This window comes from Cardiocondyla obscurior, linkage group LG08, assembly GCF_019399895.1.
Source record: "Cardiocondyla obscurior isolate alpha-2009 linkage group LG08, Cobs3.1, whole genome shotgun sequence".
NCBI lineage: Eukaryota > Metazoa > Arthropoda > Insecta > Hymenoptera > Formicidae > Cardiocondyla > Cardiocondyla obscurior.
Genome location: NC_091871.1, coordinates 6,560,820 through 6,584,205, shown reverse-complemented (window position 1 = coordinate 6,584,205; position 23,386 = coordinate 6,560,820). Strand labels below are relative to the sequence as shown.

The following is a 23,386-nucleotide window of genomic DNA, read 5'->3' as shown; positions in this document are numbered from 1 at the left end:
TTAATAAAACTCAATTAAACCCGGTTGGTTATAATGTGACGATCTTTCCTGCGTCACCCGTTTCGTTGTACGGAAAGGATACGCAATATTGATGCGGCGCCACATTAGTCATTACGTTATTAAAGTCACAATTGATCGTGATTTTTAACGAACGCATTTTTCACCCGCTTACATAATTCCGCGCGATAGCGCTAATTAATTTTCAACGTCCCAGCGATAGCCGTACGGAAAGAAAGCGCGATATACCAGCGCTACGTACCTATAATTAGAACATAACTTATTTGTCACCAATCTTATCAATCCTACTAATGCTCAACAACATAATAACATTGTTTAAATCAATACGTCGAGATTAAGAAAATATGTCTACGAGAAAAAAAATAAAATTTAATCATTTGATTTAACGTAACGTAATATAATGAAAGGTGCATTTGTATTCAAATTAATGTAAATAATTATGTTGGCTCATCTACATTATTTTATCTGTATTAAATAATACAATAGCGTCGTATTGATTATGGCTGAAAAATTTATTCCGACACCCGACTCGCGGAGCCCGCGGACGCAGATACGCCATGGTGGTGCTGGCGCCGTGGCTATTATTACGTTGTTTAACTCATAATACGCTGTAACACGTACCCTACTGCACCGTGTATTACAATCGTTTACGCGTTTCAACGATCCGGTTCACACGTGTGCGTGTACAAAGTCGACGCATGGGTGCGAGACACGGTACGCTGACCATCGCATCGTTACGTCGATGCACCAACATATACGCCTTTGGACTCGATCGTTGTTCGGCCGATAAGTCTCATATCGAGACATTAAGTATATTGACAGTTTAATTGCTTTTAATCGAAGACATTTATTATTATTTTTTTTTTTTTTTATAGTAACATAACGTTTTTGTGCGTTATCGCGGCGCGACAAAAGGGGAGGGAAGATACCTAGCTGTAACGCAAGACGTATTTGAAATACTTTTCTACCGCGTGAATATTAACCAGCGATTTTAGATTATACGAATTAATTAAAAGTGCAATTTAATTGCTGTCTAATTTTTTTTTTTTTTTAATTTAAGAATTTAAGAATTTGATGCAGAAGCGCACGCTTTGAGTTACATTACTTTATTTTTTTACGGTTATCGACTTTGATCTCTTCCGGCCAATCCACTTTGGGCCCATATACTATCATATTTGTACGGGGGCACACAGAATTTCCGGTTGTTTTGAATCCTCGTATAAGTCTCATCCGGTCAGCTTTTGAATATCGCACAGACAAGCTCGTTCTCCGGATCAGCCGCTTGCATCCTATTCAACGCGATGCAGCCCTGCCGCATCTCGCCGGCTGACTTCCGAAGGATGCAATTTATATTTTATTCAGACATTTAAATTCATATTCAAATCCGCGACGGCAATTTTACAAAATGCAGGGAGTTCTTCCATCTGCGGAGAAAAGCCCACTTCCTTTTCCAAATATTTAAATGTCTCTCAATAAATTACACAAACCGATTCTCATTACTTTGTTTTATTACGCGCGAGAGTTCATGCTTACAGAAAAAAAAAAGCCGATTTCGTAGTTATTCCTGCCGTTTCCCTCCTTTTCGTTTCATTGCGCGCCGTCGAGACACGTCGCTATAACTTCCACGTGATTTTCCACGCCGAGGAATAAACGGAGCCCACGCTCCTTCCAATTCCCGCAAGGCATCGACGGAAAGAATCGCGCGGTGATAAACCCGCCCGAGTCCATAAAGCGGATTGTCAGGGGTCAGTCGCACGACAGTTATCGTCGGCGCGGTTCCTCTCGCGTTTAATGCGGCCGAGAATCCCTCGCGCGATTACGAAACTGCAAAGGCTCGCCTCGTTTTCGCCGCGCTTCTGCACATTAGTTGGAGTGAAGCAGACTTTCTTTTTACTCGCGACTTATCGCGCTACTTCAGAAGTGCAGCGGAAAACGAAGAGGTCGGCTAGGCGGCGTAGAGACGCGGCGACTCCGGCCAAGCCATCTGGCGCACAGTGCTCCCATTCACTCTTTCCTCCGACGTTTCGATAGCTCTCTCCCGCCCTTCGTCGCCGCCGTAGTAAGTTTCTTCATTCGGCTTCCCCTTTCTCGTTTGCCGACGCGCCGACCGCGGTATATCATAACGATATCAACGCTTGCGGAGTCGCCGCGATAACCGTGTTTGCGTTGGCTCGCATGCGCGTAGAATTACTGCGACCAGAACAAACGTTCCGTACCGGTGGCCTTCGTGTGAACTGGGCGATCCGTATGATAGCACGGTTAACTTCTGTTTGTCTAACAATTCTGTAAAAACCGCGCGAAGATATGCGTATCGTTTGGCACTGGTCGTAAAACGAAAGAGAGGAAAAAAAAAGGAAAAAAAAAAAGAGAGAGAGAAAAAGAAAAGAAAATAAACTATTAGAAAAAAATTCTACTCCGTCCGGTTTTTTTCTAAGCTGCACGTGTAAAAATTTACCGGAGGATGACAAAGAGCTGCGTTCGGAATGCATACGCGGCGAATGCATACGCTTTTTTTTTTTTTTTGTAGGTGCGATTCACAGGCAAATAAATGATCGGAACGAAATAAGTGGGCGCACGAAAGTCCGAAAGGGTATGTTACCGAAATCGCGCGTCCTTGTCGATTGTCATTGACGCCGATCAATGCCGCTCCTTCACGCGACTTCACAATTCGGCCGCAATTCCGTCGCTGACAATGATCCGCTTTCACCGGCGACGTCACGCCGTCCGCAGAAGGGACGATCTGCGGTTTCGCGCCGCGGTCGGGACGCACGCACGCGTCCGCTTCGTCCCGGGCGTTAAACTTCCCAGAGTCGCAAGGCCCGAAGGAACCTGTTCGCACATCATTATGCTTTCGGCCGAAGCGAGAGGAGATCCGATCCCGGGATCCCACATTACTTCCTTCGCGACCGCAGGAATTAATCATCTCGTCCTGCATCCCGGTCGCACTGTGTAATTTTTCTTTCGTCAAGTCCTGTCCGCGGTTGTATTTTCTTCCTCGCCCGTGCATTCACGAAAGCCGACGACGACGTACCGTTATGAGAGCGGACTTTAAAAAACCCACTTTTCCGGTTGTAAATACGGGATAAATACGCACGTGTGATATTTCAATACTTGAAATTAGTTATGGACGGTGCGCGAGTTCTTTAAACATTGTATATAATTTTTTTTTATTGCAGAAAATTAAAACGATAACGGTAGAGCGCGTAATAGAGAAAGAGAGCCGATAAAAGATAACCAGATATTTTGCAGCATTTTCTACGTCGAGTAAAATGAATAATGGACTTCAAATGTCGTTTAATTCTTTCCGATCAATAAAGAACCACCCCTTCGCGCCCATGCCACGTTACACCGCGTTGTTGCGCTATTGTTACGCGAGATCTATAAAGGCCTGACAGGGCTGCGAGAATTTTAAATGTAACAATCAGCATTGTTCGGCATCGCACGAAGGAGAAGCTTGACCATCTGCGGCGCTGGAGTTCAAACCGCAATTGTCGGAACGGCCAGATGTCGAGTGCACATCGAACAAGGAAAAACGCCTAAGAAAAGGCCTTAATAATCGCAGAAACAAAGACAGGAGTGACTCACGTGTTGCGTAACGCGACTTTCGCAGAGCGGCCACCTGTTTAATGATAAGAAGCGATTACAATCGCTTTTCGAAATGCACCCCCTTTGTTCTTAAACTCCCGCCGTCTCCCAGCGATTCTTAATTCATTTTTCGATGTGAATCCCGAACGAATGTGCAAGACAATTCTCTCGACAATTCTCAACCGCGTGATTCAACAGGTGATACATATTTTTTTATCTTTTTTTTTTTTTTATACAGTCGTGACATACATTGCCGAATGCACGATGGCCTTTCGAGATACGGCGGGTTCCGTCTTTCCTAATATGAGCAATCAAGGACACTCAAACGGATTCCCGGAATGCAATTTCTCGTCCTACGCGGTGACACAATTGGATATTTCATAGTCCCGAGGTGACACAAGACCTTTTGACGTCTTGGCTGGCAAGTAGCCGACGGTATATTGCAAATGCATCGGCACGCGTTCGTACGTAATAGTATTCAATATCGGAGACGCCAACGTCCGTAACTTCAAACGCTCCTCGAATTGTTCTCATCGCGAGGCAATCATATCCGTTCGATTGCAGTTATCGTGTTAACGATTACTGATTCACGAAGCTAATAAACCCACCGCGGAAACTGTTTAACGTTGGCAGTCTTTATCTGAGAAAGTCATCGATATTAATCAACGTCCAGTAACGCTACTCTAACGTACACGTGATATTTCCTTCGAGTGTTATCATTACCGAAATAGTATTAAAATAATTTAATTAAATAGATAACCGAACGTTAACATGAAAGACGATTTTACGTCTCGATTTAATAATTCGCGGTGTCGGAAAGAATAAAGCGGTGCTTCCTTCCGAAGTCAAATAAAGGCTGTTACATAAAAATTGTAAAATTACACGAACGAAATGCTATCGCTCGGGTTCGTACAGCGATTGAGAATTTTAGTTTACGAGATGAGAAAATTTTTGTTCACAATACTTTACGTCCCTCTCGTACGCGATTTACGATCCGCGCCGCCGTTTCCACCGTTTCGTGTTCTTCGCGCATTATCGAAGCTCTATTCGCTTTACGAGCGTGTAAAACATCTAATTTAACGGCGCGCCGCGTCGCGCTTTCGGATCGCCTAAGTTTAACCAGGCAATAATTTGCGGGCGGTAATCCGCGGTAGCGTGAATGAGCGTTCCTCGCGAGATGAGCACTTTCGCGAATAGCCTGCTCCGCGGGCGCTTTCACCGGTAGTCCGTGACCAATCTCTGACGACATTCACGTCCCGGGAATTCCTCGATATCCTCATGAATGAAACTCACTCGCTCTCGATTCGCGGCAGCGAATTTCCAACACCATTTCGCATGCCAATAAATAGATATAAATAAAATAACGTTTTCTTAATTATTCATTAATTTTTTTAATGAAATAATTAAACGATTTAAAAAATAATTTAAGACAAAAAGAAAAAAAAAACAATTAAATAAGTGGTTTACTTATGCACTTATGTACATGCTATTGAAATAAATCACCGATATTTTTCTCGTACGGCATTGAAAAAAAATTCCTGCAACGTTGTGAAATCATCCGCGACATCACCTGGTGAATCACGCAACGCCCGTGCGTGAGACATTGACGTTCTCACACATCTCCGCGGGTTTCTCCCGGCGTCGGTGTCGCACATAATCCGATCTCGCGCGGATCGCCGAGCGATCGTCGAAACGTACTTAAGAAGCGAATAGGCGTCATATTGCATAATGCGCCCGATTATCTCGGGCGTTAAGCAACGAATTCCGGTTCGCTGCCGACTCGGGGGCTAAATCGCGGATGTAGCGCTACGCTATTCCCGCGTGGCAATGGTCAAGCATTTCAATTAGGAATTATCATGCAGCGGCATTGAACAGGAGAACGCCCGATCGGGCGAGCCGGATGGGAGCTTTCGCCGAGTGGAGAAGTCCCGGTTTGTCCCGGAGAACGATCTGGCTTCTAATCAGCGACCCCGTTTATTACCTAATCCCTTACGTCATTTCATATTTTTAACCGCGCAACATTAAATTATACTTTCTCACGGCGTTTTTCCCGCGTGTTCGCTCCGGCCGCTTTCTTTACGTGGATTCTGTGGAACTCGCTGCTCCAGACAGCTGCCTTAATCCCATCGAAACATTTATTTTCAAAAGCTCTCCTTGTCCGATTCGGAAATTATTTTTGGAGATCCACCAGGGAGGGCGATCGATCAGTAAAATTTTTTTAGTTCGGCCTACGCTCTTTTCGGCACTGGACACGCGACTGTTTTTATAAATAAATCGGCGCGACGGCGTATTTTCGTTTACATCCGGAGGAGCGTTAAGGGTTTCGACTTCAATAAGTAGTTTTTCTGTCTTATCGGTGCCGTTTACCCGTTTTTCCACGAACCGCCGTTGTATCCACGAAGAAATAAAATTAATGATTAGCGTCGGTTGCAAGAATAGAACGAGTATCGGGACGAGATAACAGTGGGAACGCGTCGTAAATTTTTTATTTTATTTCTTTTTATTTTTTCGTACTCGCAGATATTCGTAACGAAGTATGAATGAAACGATTGATGGATCCTCGCGGTGGTTTCGCCCGCGGAACATTAAATTGCCTGAGAAAATTTATCGGAGTACGTCATTGCATTAGGACATTCATCATTCGAGTGTACGCTAGAGATAATGAAAGAGATAAGAAGAGAAAGAGAATCTTGATACGTTGGCTTATAATATTTTCCTCATTATTAAAATGTGAATTTATAAAACAAAATATCTTTTTTTAAAGCCCTTTTTCGTTCCCTTTCTTTCTTTTTTTTTTCTTTTTTGTAAGTTTTGATCGATAACGATTAATGACGTTTCCGGATTCGATTGTTCTTATCACACACGCGGGAATTGCTACTTGTTGCTGTTAGCAGTTAACATACTATACTTCCGGTCGTAATCTTGAACTTAGCATACAGTTATTCGTTTCTTCCCCTAACATGCGATAAAAGCAACGCGATACAACGGGCCTCGCGATAATATTTTCATGTTCCCGACGCGAAGACGCAATTGCGACCTATATCTCTTCGGAATTACGCGCCCCGAGATATCTCTCCGATAACATTTTTTTATCTCTTGCCGCACTGGTGCCGGGCAGAGTGGACTTTTACGCGCGCACGAGATCAAATCTCGATCCGGATCCGCGGAATACGTCATTCGAGTTACGTCAACGGCGAGAAAAATTCCTCGTCGCCAACGACAAAAAACAAAAAACAAAAAAAAAAAAGTCTTTCACTTTTTACCGCGACCAAAGTGTTTTCATACGGGAGAGTGTGTTTGTCTAAGATCGTTCGTTCGATGAAGGCTCCCAAGCCTTACGGATTCGTTCGCGGGCGCGAGAGTTCATCCTCTCGTTCCCCTCGGAAAACGCAGGCGGATAATAATCTATAATTATCCACGTCGTAACAGAAGGAATGACGCGCCGCGCGTTTGACGGTTCCGTAAATAGTTTTAAAGACAAAGACAAAACTAGATCGATCGGTGGAAACCACCGCGTGGTCGGCGGGGGTCGATCGACTTGGCCAAGTGTCCGAACCAAAGTACCGTTCTTATTTTTGCCCCAGAATCGTGCCCGCGCCGCGCATTCCGCGTTATGAATTACCCCTAGATATGGGCGAGGACCCTTGATGAGTCGTATCCCGATTACAGGCCATTATAAGCCGCCGTTCATCATCCACGCGAGGCCCACGTCCGTGCTGGCGAGCTTTGATGAAGACGTTACCCGATCCCTTTCCGTGTATCCTTTTCTTAGCCCTATTCTCCGGGTCGCCCGTTCATGCGGGCGAGAACGACACGTAGTAATTAACGCGGAGTTTTTTTACCCGCGCGCCTTCGTCCGCACCGTTTTCCGGGGGAATCGGAGCGAGCAGAGAAAAAGCAACGCCGCGAATCCACGAATCGGCGGAAACGGCATAGGACGGAACGTTCTTATTCTCACACGTACGCGAGTATAATCGCGCATACCTGGATGTCCCGGAGTCAGCCCGGGATTAAGTTGATTACGCGAGCAGCGAGGTAATGACCAACGATTCTCGAGTAAATATCCGTGTAATTGCGAGTCTTGAGGCGGCGCGCGGCAGCTTAGAGTTAATCGGAATATATAACCGTAAAAGAGAGATATCTCCGCCGAATATCTCACGCCATTGTTGCTCGCGTGATAAATTTTTTATAAGAATCGCGAGTCTTCGATAACTGTTTTTTTTTTTTTTTTTTGCAAACGGATACACTTTTCGGCTCTCCGCCGCTGCACGTGGAATTTAATATTTAAAAAAACTTGCAATTAAATCGCCGGCGCCGTTCAAGTGTGAAGTATCGAGAGAAAGACGTCGATGACATCGCGGCGAAGTTTGCAAGCCTCGGATCGTGAGCACCTCGACGCGGATAAAAGAGCCGCGGTGTGAATCCGACCTTCCTCGAGTCACCGATGCGAAAACTCTTCTACTCCGAGAGAATTACGGGACAATGAACGTTTTCGAAATCCTACGCAGTCCTACGAGTCGTCCCGAAGACGGTTTCGTCACTTCCGACTATCATTTTTACAGCGCGGCCAATTTGTTCCCTTTCTAAGAAAATTAGACGTAATAATGAGTTTAAAAAGAAATATAAAATTGCCGCGGACGTCACGACTAATATTCAGTATTTGCAACAAAGATTAATGATAGATAATGTATTTACATCTCGAAACGTCGCTGCGTCGAGCAGCGTACTTGATAAAAAAAAAAAAAGAACTTTTTATTTAGCTCATCGGCGTAGTCAAGCAACGCATTGTAGAATCACAAAGAAACCGGAAACACGGCCTACCGCGCCGGATATTACAAGGGTCAGGATAGGTCCGGGATTAAAAGCGTAATAAAACGTAAAAGTCCAATCTTCTCCCTACAGCTCACTATCGTTCGTTGTTTCAACGATTATAATATTCGATTAATTTAATAATTTAGTATTAATAAATTTAAAAAATTAAATAAAAGATTAAAAATACAGAGACATTAAATACGCGCGGCGGCCAAGTGACAGCGCCTCTCCCACGTGTCTAGCGTTGCGGTAATAATTGCGGAAAATATGAAATTCAAGCGTCGGTAATTGATCCTGAATTTTGTACAAACATTCCGCTTAATCGTGAACGAGCAATAAAAAAGAAAAAAACTACCGCGTAGCGAGCTCGATTAAGTGGATCCACCATGGTTACCGCGGCTCGTTTAGTTTTTCACCGAGCATTGTGAACATGGTTGCAATATGTGTGACATCACGGTATGCGGGGTTCTCACAGAGAATCGTCGGGTCCAGGAACAAAAACTACGGGATATATGTATCTCGTGAAAACGCGGGGGATCCCCGTCTCTGGTTTTTATTATTTCTCACAGTAAAAAAAGACGGCTCTCCTCGCGATAAAGATACTTTCGGAATTTATAGCCGCCGCGAGTGTTTCTTAATTAAAAATTTAATTCCAGACGATCGCGATCGCGCGGTTAGTGGATTAACTAAAGTCTACTACGACTGTAATTGGATTGCTAATTAAATATTTACTTTTCGTACACAATAAAAGAAAGAAAAAAAAAATATGTATTTACAACGCGCAATCATATACAGAGGTGCACGCGACCGGGATCTCGGACGGACTAACGGAAGCGGCGATATATTCTGCGACGACCTTTGCAACCCGCGTGTGAAACGGGTCAGGCAGGCTTAAATACAATGAAAAAACTCTTCGCCGCATAAGCATCTCAAAGAGAATCGCGCGCGTTATATCTAGAGCTCGAATGGAAATGAGGATAGTGACGCTCGTGCGGCAAAAAAAGTTTTAAACGTGCCGACCTTGATTGTAATCAGGCATAAAATTGCAAAATGTTCAACGGCCTTGGAAAAATTCCTGCAATCCGTCTGCTATCGGCGGTGTTACTTTATCCGCGCGGAAAATAATCACGACCGTTCTCTTTTAGGTGCTACAGCTTCCTCGGATCACCGAGACGTTTGTTGCGCGCGAAGGAAATCGAGGTAACGAAATGTAATAACTTTTGAGAGCGCCCGATATTTTTCGGATGGAAAAAGGAAGGCGAGATTTCGGACGACAGCATGTGTTCGGCGGCCCGTGCAGATGGCGAAGAAAAATGTGCCTCGCCTAAACACCCCTCCACGGGATGAAGTCTCTTGAGAGAGTCATGTTACTGCTCGCGCAAAAAGGGACGCGAAACCGCACGGCGCAGTCACACTAGCGTGGACTTCGGAAGCCGTGAGAAATTATACGGTTGTCACCGGGACTGGTCGCAGTAGTCGTAAATATTCCAAATATTCCAATTTAATAGCTCGGCTATTACTTCAGCTAATTCTCAAGTGTAACACCGGGTTGCGGTAACTTAACAAGGCATTCGAATGCTCGAATTTTTGACACCTTTTGTAGATCTTTTTTTTTCTCTTTAATGTTGAGCGTAAAGATAAAAAAAAGTACGTTAAAGTTTACCTAAGATGCGATAAAATTGTTGTAGCGTTTAGTTTAATACGGGTGAGATTAAAAGCGCTTTGTGCTGACATTGATCTATTTTCCTGATTCGTAATTACGTTCGAAACGAAGGTGCGACACGCTCGGTAAATTGCGGGGCGGGAATAATCGTGGATTAAGTATGACGAGTCCATCGGGCGCCGTCATGCAGACGCACACGTGGTCCAGCTGTTAATAAGTGCTCGGAAAACATACCGCTCTCATTTTCGCTAAACCGCTTTACGTCACTTAGCAGACCGCCCGCGAATGCCGTTTTGTTCGCCTCGTTTGCTTTATTGGACGCAACGTAACTGCTTTTTATACCCTCCCGCGTTGTTCTTGACTGTCTCCTACAGGCGACGTGCAAGACTCTCGCACGTTGTACCATAATAACAACCCTGCTTTGCTTTACATTCGCATAACGCGCCTGCTAATTTCTACAAACTACCAAGCTTAAAAAAATAAACTTTTCTCAGAAGCGTTTTTGCGCTTTAAATTTCTCGCAGCAGAAAATAAATATTTAAAAAAATTAAATAAACTAATCCTTTCCTTAAAAAATCCTTAAAATTATCAATTGAGAAACAATTTTCGTTCGTAAGTGACGAAACGCCGAGTTGGCTCTCAGCTTCGGCTGTCGAGTCAACGATTTTACGGAAGTTCCCGTAAACGCCGGGTTCTACTAATGTGTGGGAAAACAATCACAGAGTACCCACCTGCTGAGGCGCGGTGTCCGCCGGCGAGAAGCTCGACAGGGCGGTTAAGGGCGCTAGGGATGCGCACGAGGACGCTCTCGAGGGCGGCGGGGTGTGACCAGGGGTAGGACTTCCGCTTCCGCAGCTACTTGCACCGCCGCTTGAAGAGAGGCTCACGCTGTCCGCCCGCCCTCTCCACGGCGAGATCGACACGTGCTTCAACATACCTCCTCCGCTCTTATCTGAAATCAGAATCCACGGATGCGTTTGCCGTTAAACCGCGAACGTTGAACTGAGGGAGCAGCGCGACCGACAAAGCTATAAACGCTACAAATTCAACCAATCGGCCTGATTCCGACGGATCGCGAATCGCGATAACAGCCCATGATTCTCTCGTTTCGCCGGGCGCTTCTTTCGCCACTTTCTGCTCGTAATTACATTCGAAGGAACGACTCGCGTCGGAAGAGAAGCTCTAAATTATATCGACACGGAACGATAAGAGAGAATTAACTATTTCTATATAACGATGAGCGCGATAAGTTTGTAATAATCTTGTACGACCGGCTACAGATTTAAATACGGAGGACTACTTTTGAGGGGGCTTTGCAAGCAATAAAAGCGAAATTCCCGAGTGAAACTCGGCGCGGGGCTTCCGCCTCGCCTGTGTAACGCGCTTAGAGCATTTACTGGAAAGGAACAGCCCACGTTCGAATTAATCTCTTTCTGCGTTTCCTCCGGACAAGGTCGCAGAAAAAGCGTAATTGATGCGGCAGCCTTTCAATAAGTGCTGTCCAGCCGCTGTACGATCGCTGTACGCTGAGCAACGTGGAAAGTGACGGCGAGGCTCGCGGTGGAAAAACCGGACGCTACCAACGGTACGCTTTAAAGGCGTCCGTATAATTCGACGCCGGAGTGAAACCAGACGGTGTCCAAAACGAATGTCCGCGCACGCTTCCTCGTGGAAAGTAAGGAAAAGCTTACGTCCATGCTCGAGTAAACATTAAAGTCAACTGTGTATACAGAGTACCAGAACGCTCAATGATCTCGCATGCAAAATAAGCAAACGCCCTGCCCCGCTAATTGTGGAATATTGCGAGGAAATTTCGCGCGAATAAATTCCTTGCCCTTGCTTTCAATATCGCTCTCGCGATCGTTGCGCTGTCAATTATTTTATGCGCGTATATTTTTACGGAGAGTTTTACATATAACGATAATCAAATAAAAAAAAAAAATTTTTTTTAATTGTATTAAATTAAAAAAAAGAAAAAAAAATTATATTATGTTTCTTTAAAAAAATTAAATTCAGAAGTAGTAGATATAAGGTCTTGTTTTCTTTTTCTTTTTTTTTTCCCTTTTTTCTTTTTCCCCCGCGCGTAAATTCAGAATGAGAGTCCGCCTGCACAGTTTCGAGGCACAATGCGCATTAATTATGCACTGCGAAATTTTCCGTTTCGAATTGTAATAGGAAACATTAGTGCTTCCTGCGATGTATCATCGGCAGGCCGATAGGCTGCGGTCACGTGCATCCGAAGGACGCATCGGCATATCATTAGAGGCGCCACGAGAGGCGAGGAGAAAATATGCACATTTCTGATTTTTAAATAGAGAAAAAAGAAATAAGGCGACATATCGTGAATATCAAACACGGTATCTCGGGGGATTGTTTTCCGCGGCGCATACTTACTTCAATCAAAGTCGCAGTTTAGCGGCTCGCAGAACTAGCACGCGCCGAACATTCAAAGCTGACGGAGCTTTTTTCGCATCGAAGCCGTCCAGAGTCGCTGTCTCGGATCTCGGAGCCTGTCCGCGGTGATCACAGCACACGAACGGGTTCACCACAGTCACAATCGCGGCGATAAGATACACGCGGGAAGACCTCCAGCATCTCGAATGCAAATTCGCGTGGGCGACGTGCCTAGCACACCGCGTTCTCCACTCGTCAAATCGGCATGGCGAGTTTTAAATATCGAGTCTCCGTTTTTATTATTTTTATTTTATTTTTTTTTTTCAAATTAATTTTTTCTTTGTTCAAGAAGAGTTCGACGAGGCTCGAGATAAGCTGGAGGTATCGAATCGAAATGCAAGACGGCAGCTGCAACGCGACGTGCGCTCGGCGAGCGTTCCGTCACGACTGGCGAACGCGCTAGGAACCCGACGTAGTGAGCCTCACGCCAGCGAGCGGACGACGAGGCAGAGGAAAGAGAACGACCTTCTTGTGTAGTATGAGCAACTGTATATCGGCTCGTCGCGCGGATGCGTGCCTTCGTGTGCGTGCAGCCGAGGCACTTGCGGGGGCGAACGACGGGTGCCTGCGTTCGCAGGCAGAAGGGCGTATATCCACGGAACCAGCCCGGATAGACGCGGCGGACCCTACTCTCGCTTCAGGACTCTTCCTTATGTCACGAATACGAAATGCTCGCCTAGGACGCGGAGGGAGATTAACAGAACGAATACGAACTTACATACGAGACGGAAAAGTTTACAAAAAAAAAAAAATTTGTTTTATGAATATTAATTATATTCGTCGTACTCGAAAAAAATTGTCGATCAGGAATACGTTACGATGTATACTTTTTGCAACTCGTCTGCTATAAATGTGTAACAATTTTTGTCACGCGCGACGTAATTTACGGAAACGACCGGTCGGATCGGAAACGCAATCTTGGATCGTTGAATGCGCAAATAAATTAAAACCTAGCAGGTTCCGCATTGTGTTACCGAAAGAGAAGTGAGCCGCACACCAGCGGAGTTTCGCACCGTGGGGAAAGAGGTCCTCGATAGGAAGGTACCTCGGTTGTTACAGATAAGCACGTCCGGCAATTTTATCCTTCTATTAGTCTGTTCCGCGTGTAAGATTCTCGCCGGATTCGCCGTCTGCGGAAAAAGGCGCGCGTTATGCAACGGCGGCGGCGCACACGCTCGTTAAGGTAATCATCATCGCAGGACCAGAGCGACAACGACTTAATAATTCAGAGAAAACGAAGTTCCTGTGAATTTCCTACTTCTTTGTCTATTTCCCGTAGCGCGATTGTCGTCCGTTTAAAAACCCCATATTAAAAGGAGAAAGAAATTTTACAAGCTCGATATAGAAAGAAAGTCCAACTCAAGACTCAGCACAATTTGACGCAATAATATTCAATCGATTTAAACAAAATACTTTTTAAGGCGGTTATCCAAAGAAAATTAACCCGCGATAACGATTTAAACAAAATACTTTTTAAGGCGTTATCCAAAGAAAATTGACCCGCGATAACGTTAAGAATAATCCAAGTTTTAAAAGATCGATCAGCTGATGGTCAAACGATCGAAGCGGAGAACCAGAGATTCCTTCTTCGACTCTAGGTTCGAGCAACAAATTCTCGCGAGAATATTTTACATACACGCCCGTACCTGTCACATTTGGAAAGGTAGGAAAAAAATAAAACGCATCCTACGTGATCGTCCGACGACTGCATGGGCGTCGGAGCTCGCGTCGCGGCGAGAAGGGCCTCACGTCTCCCGCGAGAAGAGAAGTGAGCGACGTACTACGTGGGAGTGGGCTCGCACCGCTCAATGGCGTCGTGCACGCTTCTCCTTTTGATTTAATAAACTAGTTGCACGTGCCGTGCACGCCAGGAAAAACAATGACGGCCGGCCGGCCGAGGTGTTCGTCGATTCGAAGGAAACGACGCGTTATGTATTTATAGCGATTCAGCTCGGCGCATTTCGCGGCGGCCCCCTCGAGTTCCGAGTTTTGCGTAAGCAAATTTGATACGCGCCGTTTCTTTTGAGTTCTTGGAAAAGGCGAATATAATCGTCGGCTTTTCCGGCGCGGCTACATCCCACGAACGGTTTTCCAATCGATATCGCGGCCTATTTTCGACGGTGATTTCTCAAGATGATCTTTAATAGAGCCGTCCGAACGAAGCACTTGCCGTGCGGTTACTCGGGAAAAGGTGTAGGCTTCGAAGGGAAAGGAGCGTGTGATTAGGCACCTGGGTGGCATTTATAATACAGCCAATATAACGTAGGGCGGCGGACACGTGTAATTCGAGGCCAATCTCGGAGACGTAGGCGTGTCGAAAATAAGGGATATATGTATTTAAAATAACATATAATCTGAGTTAAAAATCGAGGGCATTATGAGACACTTAGTTAAAAAAAAATGTCAATCTTTTTCTTGAATTACTTTTAATTATTAGCGAATAAAAAAAAAAAGAAATTAATTGTGAAAAGCCGCGATTAATTATACACAATTTAACGTCGCGTAACTTTCAATTAAATTAATAAAGTTACAACGATATATACCTTTCGGCTTCATTTGAAGTCGTTTCGGATGACGCAATGACTGATAAAATATTTTAATTACAATTACAGAACTGTGAACATTACCGAAGCGAATAAGGGATTTAATTGAAGCGCGTTGATGCTTTAACGTTCTCAGCCGCCCGTTCGTAAATGGGTGACTTTCCTAGGAACGCGTATCGATGCTCGGTTTCGCGAATTCCCTCCGTTCGCCGGGGTCGAGAAACTTATGATAGCCATGGAAAAACGTCGCCGGTCTAACTACGCCGCGAGATGTAAGACCCGCGAAGAGTAACTTCGGTCTCGAGATCGCGGCGGACTTCCACGGCGGCAGTCACGCGTATTATCGCTATTCGGTCGTGCAACACGCGTGCCTTTTGTCGCGGATACAAGGAGCTCCTCTGTAAAGAGATCCTGCCTCCCGAGCGAACTTTGGCCGCGAGCTCACGACCGTCTCGGGGAGAAAATTCAATTAGCCGCGCTAAGTCAGATCGGTGCAGCTGCAAACGCCAGATAAACTCTGCTGGTGCACGCGCGTACGACTGCCGACAATGCGAAACGTGCGTCGAGGCTCATAAAGCGTCGCCAGCATATCGCTGACATGCAGAAGGTACGAACGACCTGTCTCGTCAAGCTGCTACTGCGACGAATACTTTTTGCCGCGAGTAAACGCGAGTAAGCGAGATAAGTTAGTTTTGTTTATAACATTTTGTACGCGAGGAATGTATATAATTTATTAATTATACGAAAATGATCAATCTCGATGGTATTAAAAATTCAAAATGATAAATGTAGCATGAAGATTGATTTGAGATAATAAAGTTTTTTTTCTCTTTTTTTTTTTTAAGATGCTTGAACAGTGCTTTGAATATTAAAATATTTCTAAAACGATCAATTAACCGTGTTTATCTTTTCGTTTAATTTTTTTTTTAATCAAACTCCAAGGATTTTGTAATAAATTGAGTAATTATTGCCTTTTATTGCAGAACGGATTGTAAATGTGAAAGTATAATCGCTTTGACGGTCAACGGGACATTGTAATCACATTTTTCATCGTTTTCCAAGTGATATAACAATGTTACATGAATTGCATACTATTATCATCAATTGCACAGCTGTTTATCAGTTTGTAGAACCTGTTTAGACACTCGCCGATAATACCATACAATTTCTACGCGTCGCATCGGTGTCGATCATCATCCCAATAATCGAACTTACACCTCGCGATAAAAATTAATCTACTTTAGCACATTTTCATTTCGTCCCTCCCAAAATTTTAAATATAATCATAATTTATAAAGCTCGCCTGAACTCCTAAACTCAGAATAAAGGCGCCAATAAGTCAGCTCGTGTAAACTCCGTCGAGTGATCGCCCGGGAACCGCTCGGATCGAGGTAAGGGAAAGAGAGGAGAGATCGGAACCACGGTGGTCAGTTACTTTAGCCGTGTACGAGACGAGCATGACGGACCGTAGTATGCGCAGGGTACTATGGGACTTTCGTGAAGCGGTCCAGCCTGGCGGATCCCATGGTGTAGCATTACTTTCCCACAGGCGAGGCGCTTCCTCCGTGCCGCGTACGTGTGCAATTCTTACCAGCGCCCGTCCGTCCTGCACCTGTACACGTCGACTTACGCGTGTGCGTGCGCGGGACGAGAGAGATACCGAGAAGGGATATGTATCTCACCTTGCAAGGCGAACCTGTTATTCGTCAGTCGGCCGAAACCAAAGAGGAAACAGAAAAGATGAACGTAACCATATGTTACCGGGTTTGAAAAAAATAATTTTCACCTTCTGGAGCCGATTTCGATGATGCAGGAAGCTGGAAGACGCGCTCTACGTGTCTCACGGAAGAAAACGAACGATCCGGAAGGGAAAAAAAGGTGGCATTGTAAGTGCGAATTATAACGGGATGCAACAACAGAGAAATTGATCGATGAATATTCATTTGTATTTGCTACGACGTTGTTTACTGGATTAAAAAAAATTGAAGCTTTGTAGAAAAGTAATAAACATATATTTCTTTTTTAATAAGAAAATATAAATTTGAATAATTATTAAACATAATTTGAATTAAAAGCGACAAAAATTTGGATACTAGAATAAATATTTTTGTCGCAGGTGTTTTTACGCGTAACTTTAAGTCTCTTAAAATGTTACGAAAATAATCTACTGTGAAAATAGTGGTTGAAATCGACGATAAAGGGAGAAAGAATACTCGCGCGTTAGGGGTTCCCCTCTAATAGGGCACGGAATTGTTCCGGAAATGAGATTCGTCACGCAGAGCGGAAGCTGGACCTTGCCGCATCATGGAATTGCCATTAGAGTGCATCGATCGCGGTCGGAATGTATTCTCAATTCTCAAAGAAAAGATCTATAGGCTTGACTCTTAGAAATAGTTTATCTAAATATTTTATTTATTCCCTCCTGTATTTTTTTTATAAAATATTTTTATCTTACACTTTCAAAACATAGAATTTTTTTTTTGAATGAAACATTTTATATTTTACAGCAACTTATAAAAATTTATGGTTTGTACGTGGCTATGCGTAATTAAAAAAAAACTCAATTAATGAATAATTTACGTTATTTAAATTTAATTGAGTTAATAACGGAAGAGTCTAATTTTATACATAAATTATTAAATTTAAATTAAATTTATAATAAATATTCATAATAAAGATTCTCCATTTTTTTTTTTTTTTTTTTTTTTGCTTTCTTTTTTGATTGTGCAATTAATTAATTATTGTTATCTGACAGTACACTGGCAACGAATCTATGATTTAGGAGTGGTTGCGCACATCTAGGTCAGCTTCTATAACCTCTAGAATGATTGACTTACATTACACGCTTCGTAAACTTTTGGATTTCTCAAGACAATTGACCGAGGGGAACAAAAGATAACAAACGAACCCAAGAGTTCATCCAAGAAGTTCTTTGAAAAAATATATCTTACTATTACTTCAAAGATTTCTAACTATTTCTAAAACAATCTTTTTCTTTTAATTTTTCGTTTAAAGCGTTACAAAACAATAAATGTAGACTCAAATTACATTTAAAGGAACCGAGAGACTAAAGTGCAATGCAAGATACATTATACCTACGTCCGTAGTTCATCGTTGAAAATTATGCAATGTAAAACAATTCTATTCAACGCAGAAGAAGCCAAGTTCGAGTTCGAGAGCAAGAAAACGAAGCGTGTGCGCTCAGTAACGTCCGGTTTAATTAAAAATTCCATTATCGAACTTTTCGGCCGGCGATGATCAACTAAACGATGCTACCTAAATTAAACATCTCCCGGCGCGCTGTCACGGGGGATGAAGAATAAGGGCGTCTACACGTGCGTGCGGCAAACAAACCGCACCCTCGAAAGCCGCACCCTTATCCAGGCGCGGTCGAACATTGCACTTTCCGCCCTTACGAACGGCGCGTGCAAACACGGGCCATTAGTTTATGTTTTCACGTGATGAGGCACTTCGATATGATTATATGGAACGGCCGCGACGAAAGACGACGGATAGCGGCCGCGTTCGCGGAAAAACCTGGAGCTTCGTGAGACGGGAAATAATAACGGAATCGCGGTACAATATCGAGGGGGGAGAAAGGGGGAAGAAAAACATGCAGAGTCATATAAGTGCGGTATCGTACTTCTGCGGCATAATCGACCATAAAGCTAATTATATATTATACTTCGTATCCTACGCCGATTTTACGCGCCTTGCGAAGAATGAGATCGGAATCCGGCCGGACTCGTTTGCTAACGCGCTCGCATTTACTGCAATTTATTACGTTATATGTCGCGATCGTTAGTCACGCTTTTCAATAGCTCAATAATCAATATCTTCGCGTAGGAAGTTTCACGTCTTCGATCCGATTCATTCAATTTCACCTGCTGCTCGTCAAATGGCGTAAAATTATTTCGCGTTCCCCGCGTATGCGTTGCGCGTAAAAGTGTAATTGCGTTTTCTTTCGAAATCGCTGTTATTCAAAAACGTACGATTTTCCAGGCTGTAATCGTTAGAAGAGCAGGAGAGACGATTGATTTTGAATGTGAGTTAATTAGCGAAAGTGCCTCATCTTTAATTAATTGTGCAGCTCGGTTACTTTCTATCTACATTAATTAAGATCGAATCCTCCTTGTCAAACATATTCATCTGCTTCCGGAAACGATCCGGCGCTTCCGGGGCAGCGATTTCGCGGCGAACAATGACGGCCTGATCTGTTTCACGTGGTCTTGCTGTGCATTTCCGGCACGACGGCGCTTAATTCGCTTCCACTTCCGGCGGAACCACACCTATCAAACCGTGACGAAATGAATGGAATTTCGCTATTTTCTCAGACGACTTGTATCTAGTTCTGCCTTCGTGACGTACGCTCACGTAGACTTGCATTTCAAAATGCTGAGCAATTAAAGTCACTTAGCCGCTCGTATTACAACAACAACAAAAAAAATCAATACGTACTCAATTTATAAAATCGGACTCAAGTTAAAGAACGCTACCTACTTTTCTTCATTTAAATTAATATCCGACTCGCAATCGGCGCGTAAAAAAAAAAAAAAAAAAAATTAAATCTCAGAACTACGAAGTCGCAGTTGCCGCAACTTCCTCCTGCCATTTCGCACCGAGAACGCCGGGCGATCGTCGGCCCGAGTTGCGTCTACGCACTTGCGTTACCGGATTGTGTTCGCGTACCCACGCACGATTGTAGAGGCCCGCGACACACGGGCTGCAATACGAAATATTGTGCAACGCGCGAGGCGAGGCTCGCGTGTAACGTCGACGAACGGGAGCGCGATTTCCGCTGAACGGGGAGAGACGATTTTACCAATTGGTAGCGTTGCTCGCTAAGACGACCGAGAGGATTAAGTAAATATATAGCGTTTTCACCGATAACGGTACGAAACGGAAAAAAAAGACCCGGCCGGGGCGGTACGAGAAAACGGACTTAACGCTCGCCAGCGTGATACGTTTCTTACGTGAGCGTAACTTGAAATTTGCATTAACATCCGCGATCAAGCTGGCAACGGTATCGGTTTGGCCGACAAATTTAGCCAGTTTCACGAGAACAATTTCTTTTCCTAGACTTCGCTTTTCCCTTCCACTCCCTCGCATCTTACGTGAATCTCACGCAACTAGCGTTCCGTATAAAAAAAAAGAAAAGAAAAAAAAAAATTACCGTAATAAAAAAATGTCCTAATAACTCCGTAATAAAAAATTGTTCTTCTAATCACGGACTAGTATTAAGATGCAATGCGTTGCGTTATCGAACGAACAGTACAATGATAATTACGACAATAAACAATGCTGGCGGTCGTTTGTCAATGCGGCTCATTGCTGACGATCCGCTCTTAACGCGGGACACGTTTAACGATGGGAGAATCGCGCCGAGACAATGCACCCACCCTTCGTCGTTGATCTGGAATCACCTCAGCCTAATTCAATCTAATATCCAACGGTGGGAAAACCTCCGGCGCGGTTAATTGCAAGGAGAAAGTCGCGGGAATGAATGACCGGCGCGTTAGTTAAGACGCTTTAACGCTTCCCTTTATATCGTTTCTTTCGTTTTTCCGAAAGCAAAGCGCGTGAAGATCTGGATTTTATTCGAGAAAGGGAAAAAGAAAAGACAAGGCGCTCTCGCCGGTTTACGGCTTGTCGCCGAGCAATTATGTACCTCGTAAAATTAATAGAGAGCAAACACCGGGCGATTTGTTACGAAGCTGGATTTACGAGCGTATTTACAAGACGACATTCGGAGCCGCGTGTCGAGCTGCAGCCGTTCATTTTGTCACGTTCAGGGACAATATACTGTTAGTTGCAAATGTTCTAATCGTGTCCGCGTGGACAATCGGCACGCACCGGTGACTGATAAATCAGCCGAGCCGCTGCTAATCTCTCGTCTTAATTACTACACCGAGAACCGTTCGATTTCGCTGTTTCGCGAACGATTAAAAGTTTACGAGCAATGGCACGTGAGTGAAAATCATAAATTAAATCAATGACGTAATACACAATGTAACGTAGAATGGAAAAATAATAATTCTTTCGATATGTCGCGGGGAAGTTAAATATCTGGCGGTGAACGTCGTCGACCGAGATCACCGGGAAACTTGAATCGACAGTAATTCACAATCCCCGCGGCAACTCAACTGTTCCGTGCAGCAAGTTAAAGGTACAGGAAATTCTTGCTCTCTCGGGATGACTCGGAACATTTCTCAGATTATCCCCAATCAAACCGATCGCGTGTAAAGTAACTTGAATGATCGTTCGATTCCGTAAAACAAGTTTTACCCGATATCTGACCGAATAAATAAATCAAGAGCCAGTCTGTTCCGAGAGACAGGAAAGAGAAAAGAAATACAATCTATTCATAAACGGTTATAACATTTTAGAACGCTCTACCGTTACAATATGTATTATATTTATTTTTCGTAATATATGTATATGGAAAAAAAAAAGAAAAAACAAAAAAGAAAAATTATTATTCTTCTTTTAGAAAATTATTCTTTAGTTTCTTTTAATTTTATCTCTAATTTATATTTAATTTTTTAATCGTACAATATCATTTGAACAATTAATCCAAATTGTTAGATAATTATAAGAATATTATTTGCGTAGCTTTTTCATTCATTTCGTCGCGTTATCTAGATATGAAATAGCGATCCAGTCGGCGATTTCGCACGGGGAAATAATGCGTGATTATGACGTAACTAAAAGCCGAGCTAAAAGCGTAATAAGCGGCCGATGTCGAGCATATTCGAGCATCGATATCTCGCGAGCGGATTAAAGCGGTTTCGCAACACCTTTCCCGCATTCTTCGGGGGAGCAAATTAATTGCGGCCACTTAATTTCAGGATACCGCGAAATTACGAGCGGGTTTTCACCGACGGGCGCGCGGTTACGCAGTTCCGGCGAAGGCGGCATTCCGAATAGCACCTGTGTTTCGTACGTACTTTAATATTTCCGGTGGGCAAGGCGAGAACCTTTCCACGCGCTTTCGTTCGTATACGCGATCTATGATTTATGTCCCGGCGAAACAGCCGGAGGAAATTGAACGCTTCTACGTACTGCCCGGCTGACAGTGATATATAAATGATAAGGGAAAGCGAGGCTCTGCGAGAATTGCGCTCGAAATCCTTGCGATACGCGAGCAATTAGAAAACGCGCGCTGTCGGATCGCTTTTACTTTCCGCGTCTCGTTAAAAAATTCTCGAAAAGAATCTTTATTTTATTTTATTCTATTTTATTTTATTTTATTTTAATTTAATTTAATTTTTTTTTTCCCCCCGAGATTTTAATCAGAACAATCGCCAATTTTATACTCGCGATAAGTGAAACGTGTTGTCTTTTCGCGACGTATTATATGACGTCCGCGTATCATTTTTCTTACAGTTGTGTCTCGCAGAAACGTAAACGTTGCATCTTGAAACCCGAATCTCGTCGACGGTACATGTATATACCAGACTTTCCAAAGGCTTTCGACAACTCATACCGTCGAGCTGGTGACGCGTGACCGTCTCGAGTGACCTCGACGATCGAGGGACTGGTCTCATCGATTCTCAATTCACAGCGTTCTTCCGATCTTTGCCTTCTTACAATCTCGTATACAAATCGCGGGATTCGACGACGATTAAATAAAATTTATCGCACCTATCGTTAAAGTGTATCCTAACTTTCAACGGCGTTTAACAATGCGATGGTTAAGAAGAAGCAAAATTAATAATCCCCATGTGATAATTAGCTCGCATATTACTGAGACTTTAAGCGGTTACCGTATTCGAAGAACGGTATCGTAAATAATTCCTTAATATGTGGCCAATTTAGTGGCGTTAATCACCTCGGTAAATTTAGCACGTAAATGAAGGAATTCGTCGATAAGATCGCGATTTTCACCCGCATGGTGCTCGGTGCTATTTCGATGGTCTCCGCAATGCACACACCCGTACGAAATAGGCAGACGGTACCGCACATCTGTCACGGTATAACGTGGGAAGCGTCCTTCGCGTATAACGGCCTTCCCGAGTCGCGTGAGAGAACCAAATTAAGCCTTCACGACACGTATGCAACGTCTTTCTGGAAGTGCGAACTTGCGCTCCTCTTATTTTCCGCGTTCGCTAATAATTCTGCCTATTGTTATTTTCTGCACCGTCTCCCCGAAATTATTATATCGAATCGGATATATTTAGTTAGCTAGATTTTTTTTATTTTTGTAAATTCTAATTGTTTTACAATTTAAAATTAAATTTTTACAATAAAAATATAATTGTTGCGAATATTTAGGCGAGTATTTAAAAGAGTTTAAACGTTAAATCGACTA

The 23,386-nt window shown here is 43.7% G+C and overlaps 1 protein-coding gene across 3 annotated transcripts in view; it reads right to left on the bottom strand.

The window, feature by feature from the left end:
- Window positions 1-23,386, bottom strand: part of Rau (RA domain-containing protein rau) — a 39,108-nt gene that overhangs the window by 14,680 nt on the left and 1,042 nt on the right. Inside the window, exons 1-2 of one of the 3 annotated variants that reach the window (XM_070660945.1) lie at window positions 12,473-12,923; window positions 10,810-11,030 (exon numbers count right to left, since the gene is read on the bottom strand). The exons of 1 other annotated variant lie outside the window; for it this stretch is intronic. In XM_070660945.1, the coding sequence (XP_070517046.1) occupies window positions 10,810-11,013 (204 nt within the window). In that variant the 5' untranslated portion in view covers window positions 11,014-11,030; window positions 12,473-12,923. Of the gene's footprint in view, window positions 1-10,809; window positions 11,031-12,472; window positions 12,924-23,386 lie in introns of those variants that run through there. One more of the 3 variants, XM_070660946.1, reaches the window with a different exon arrangement.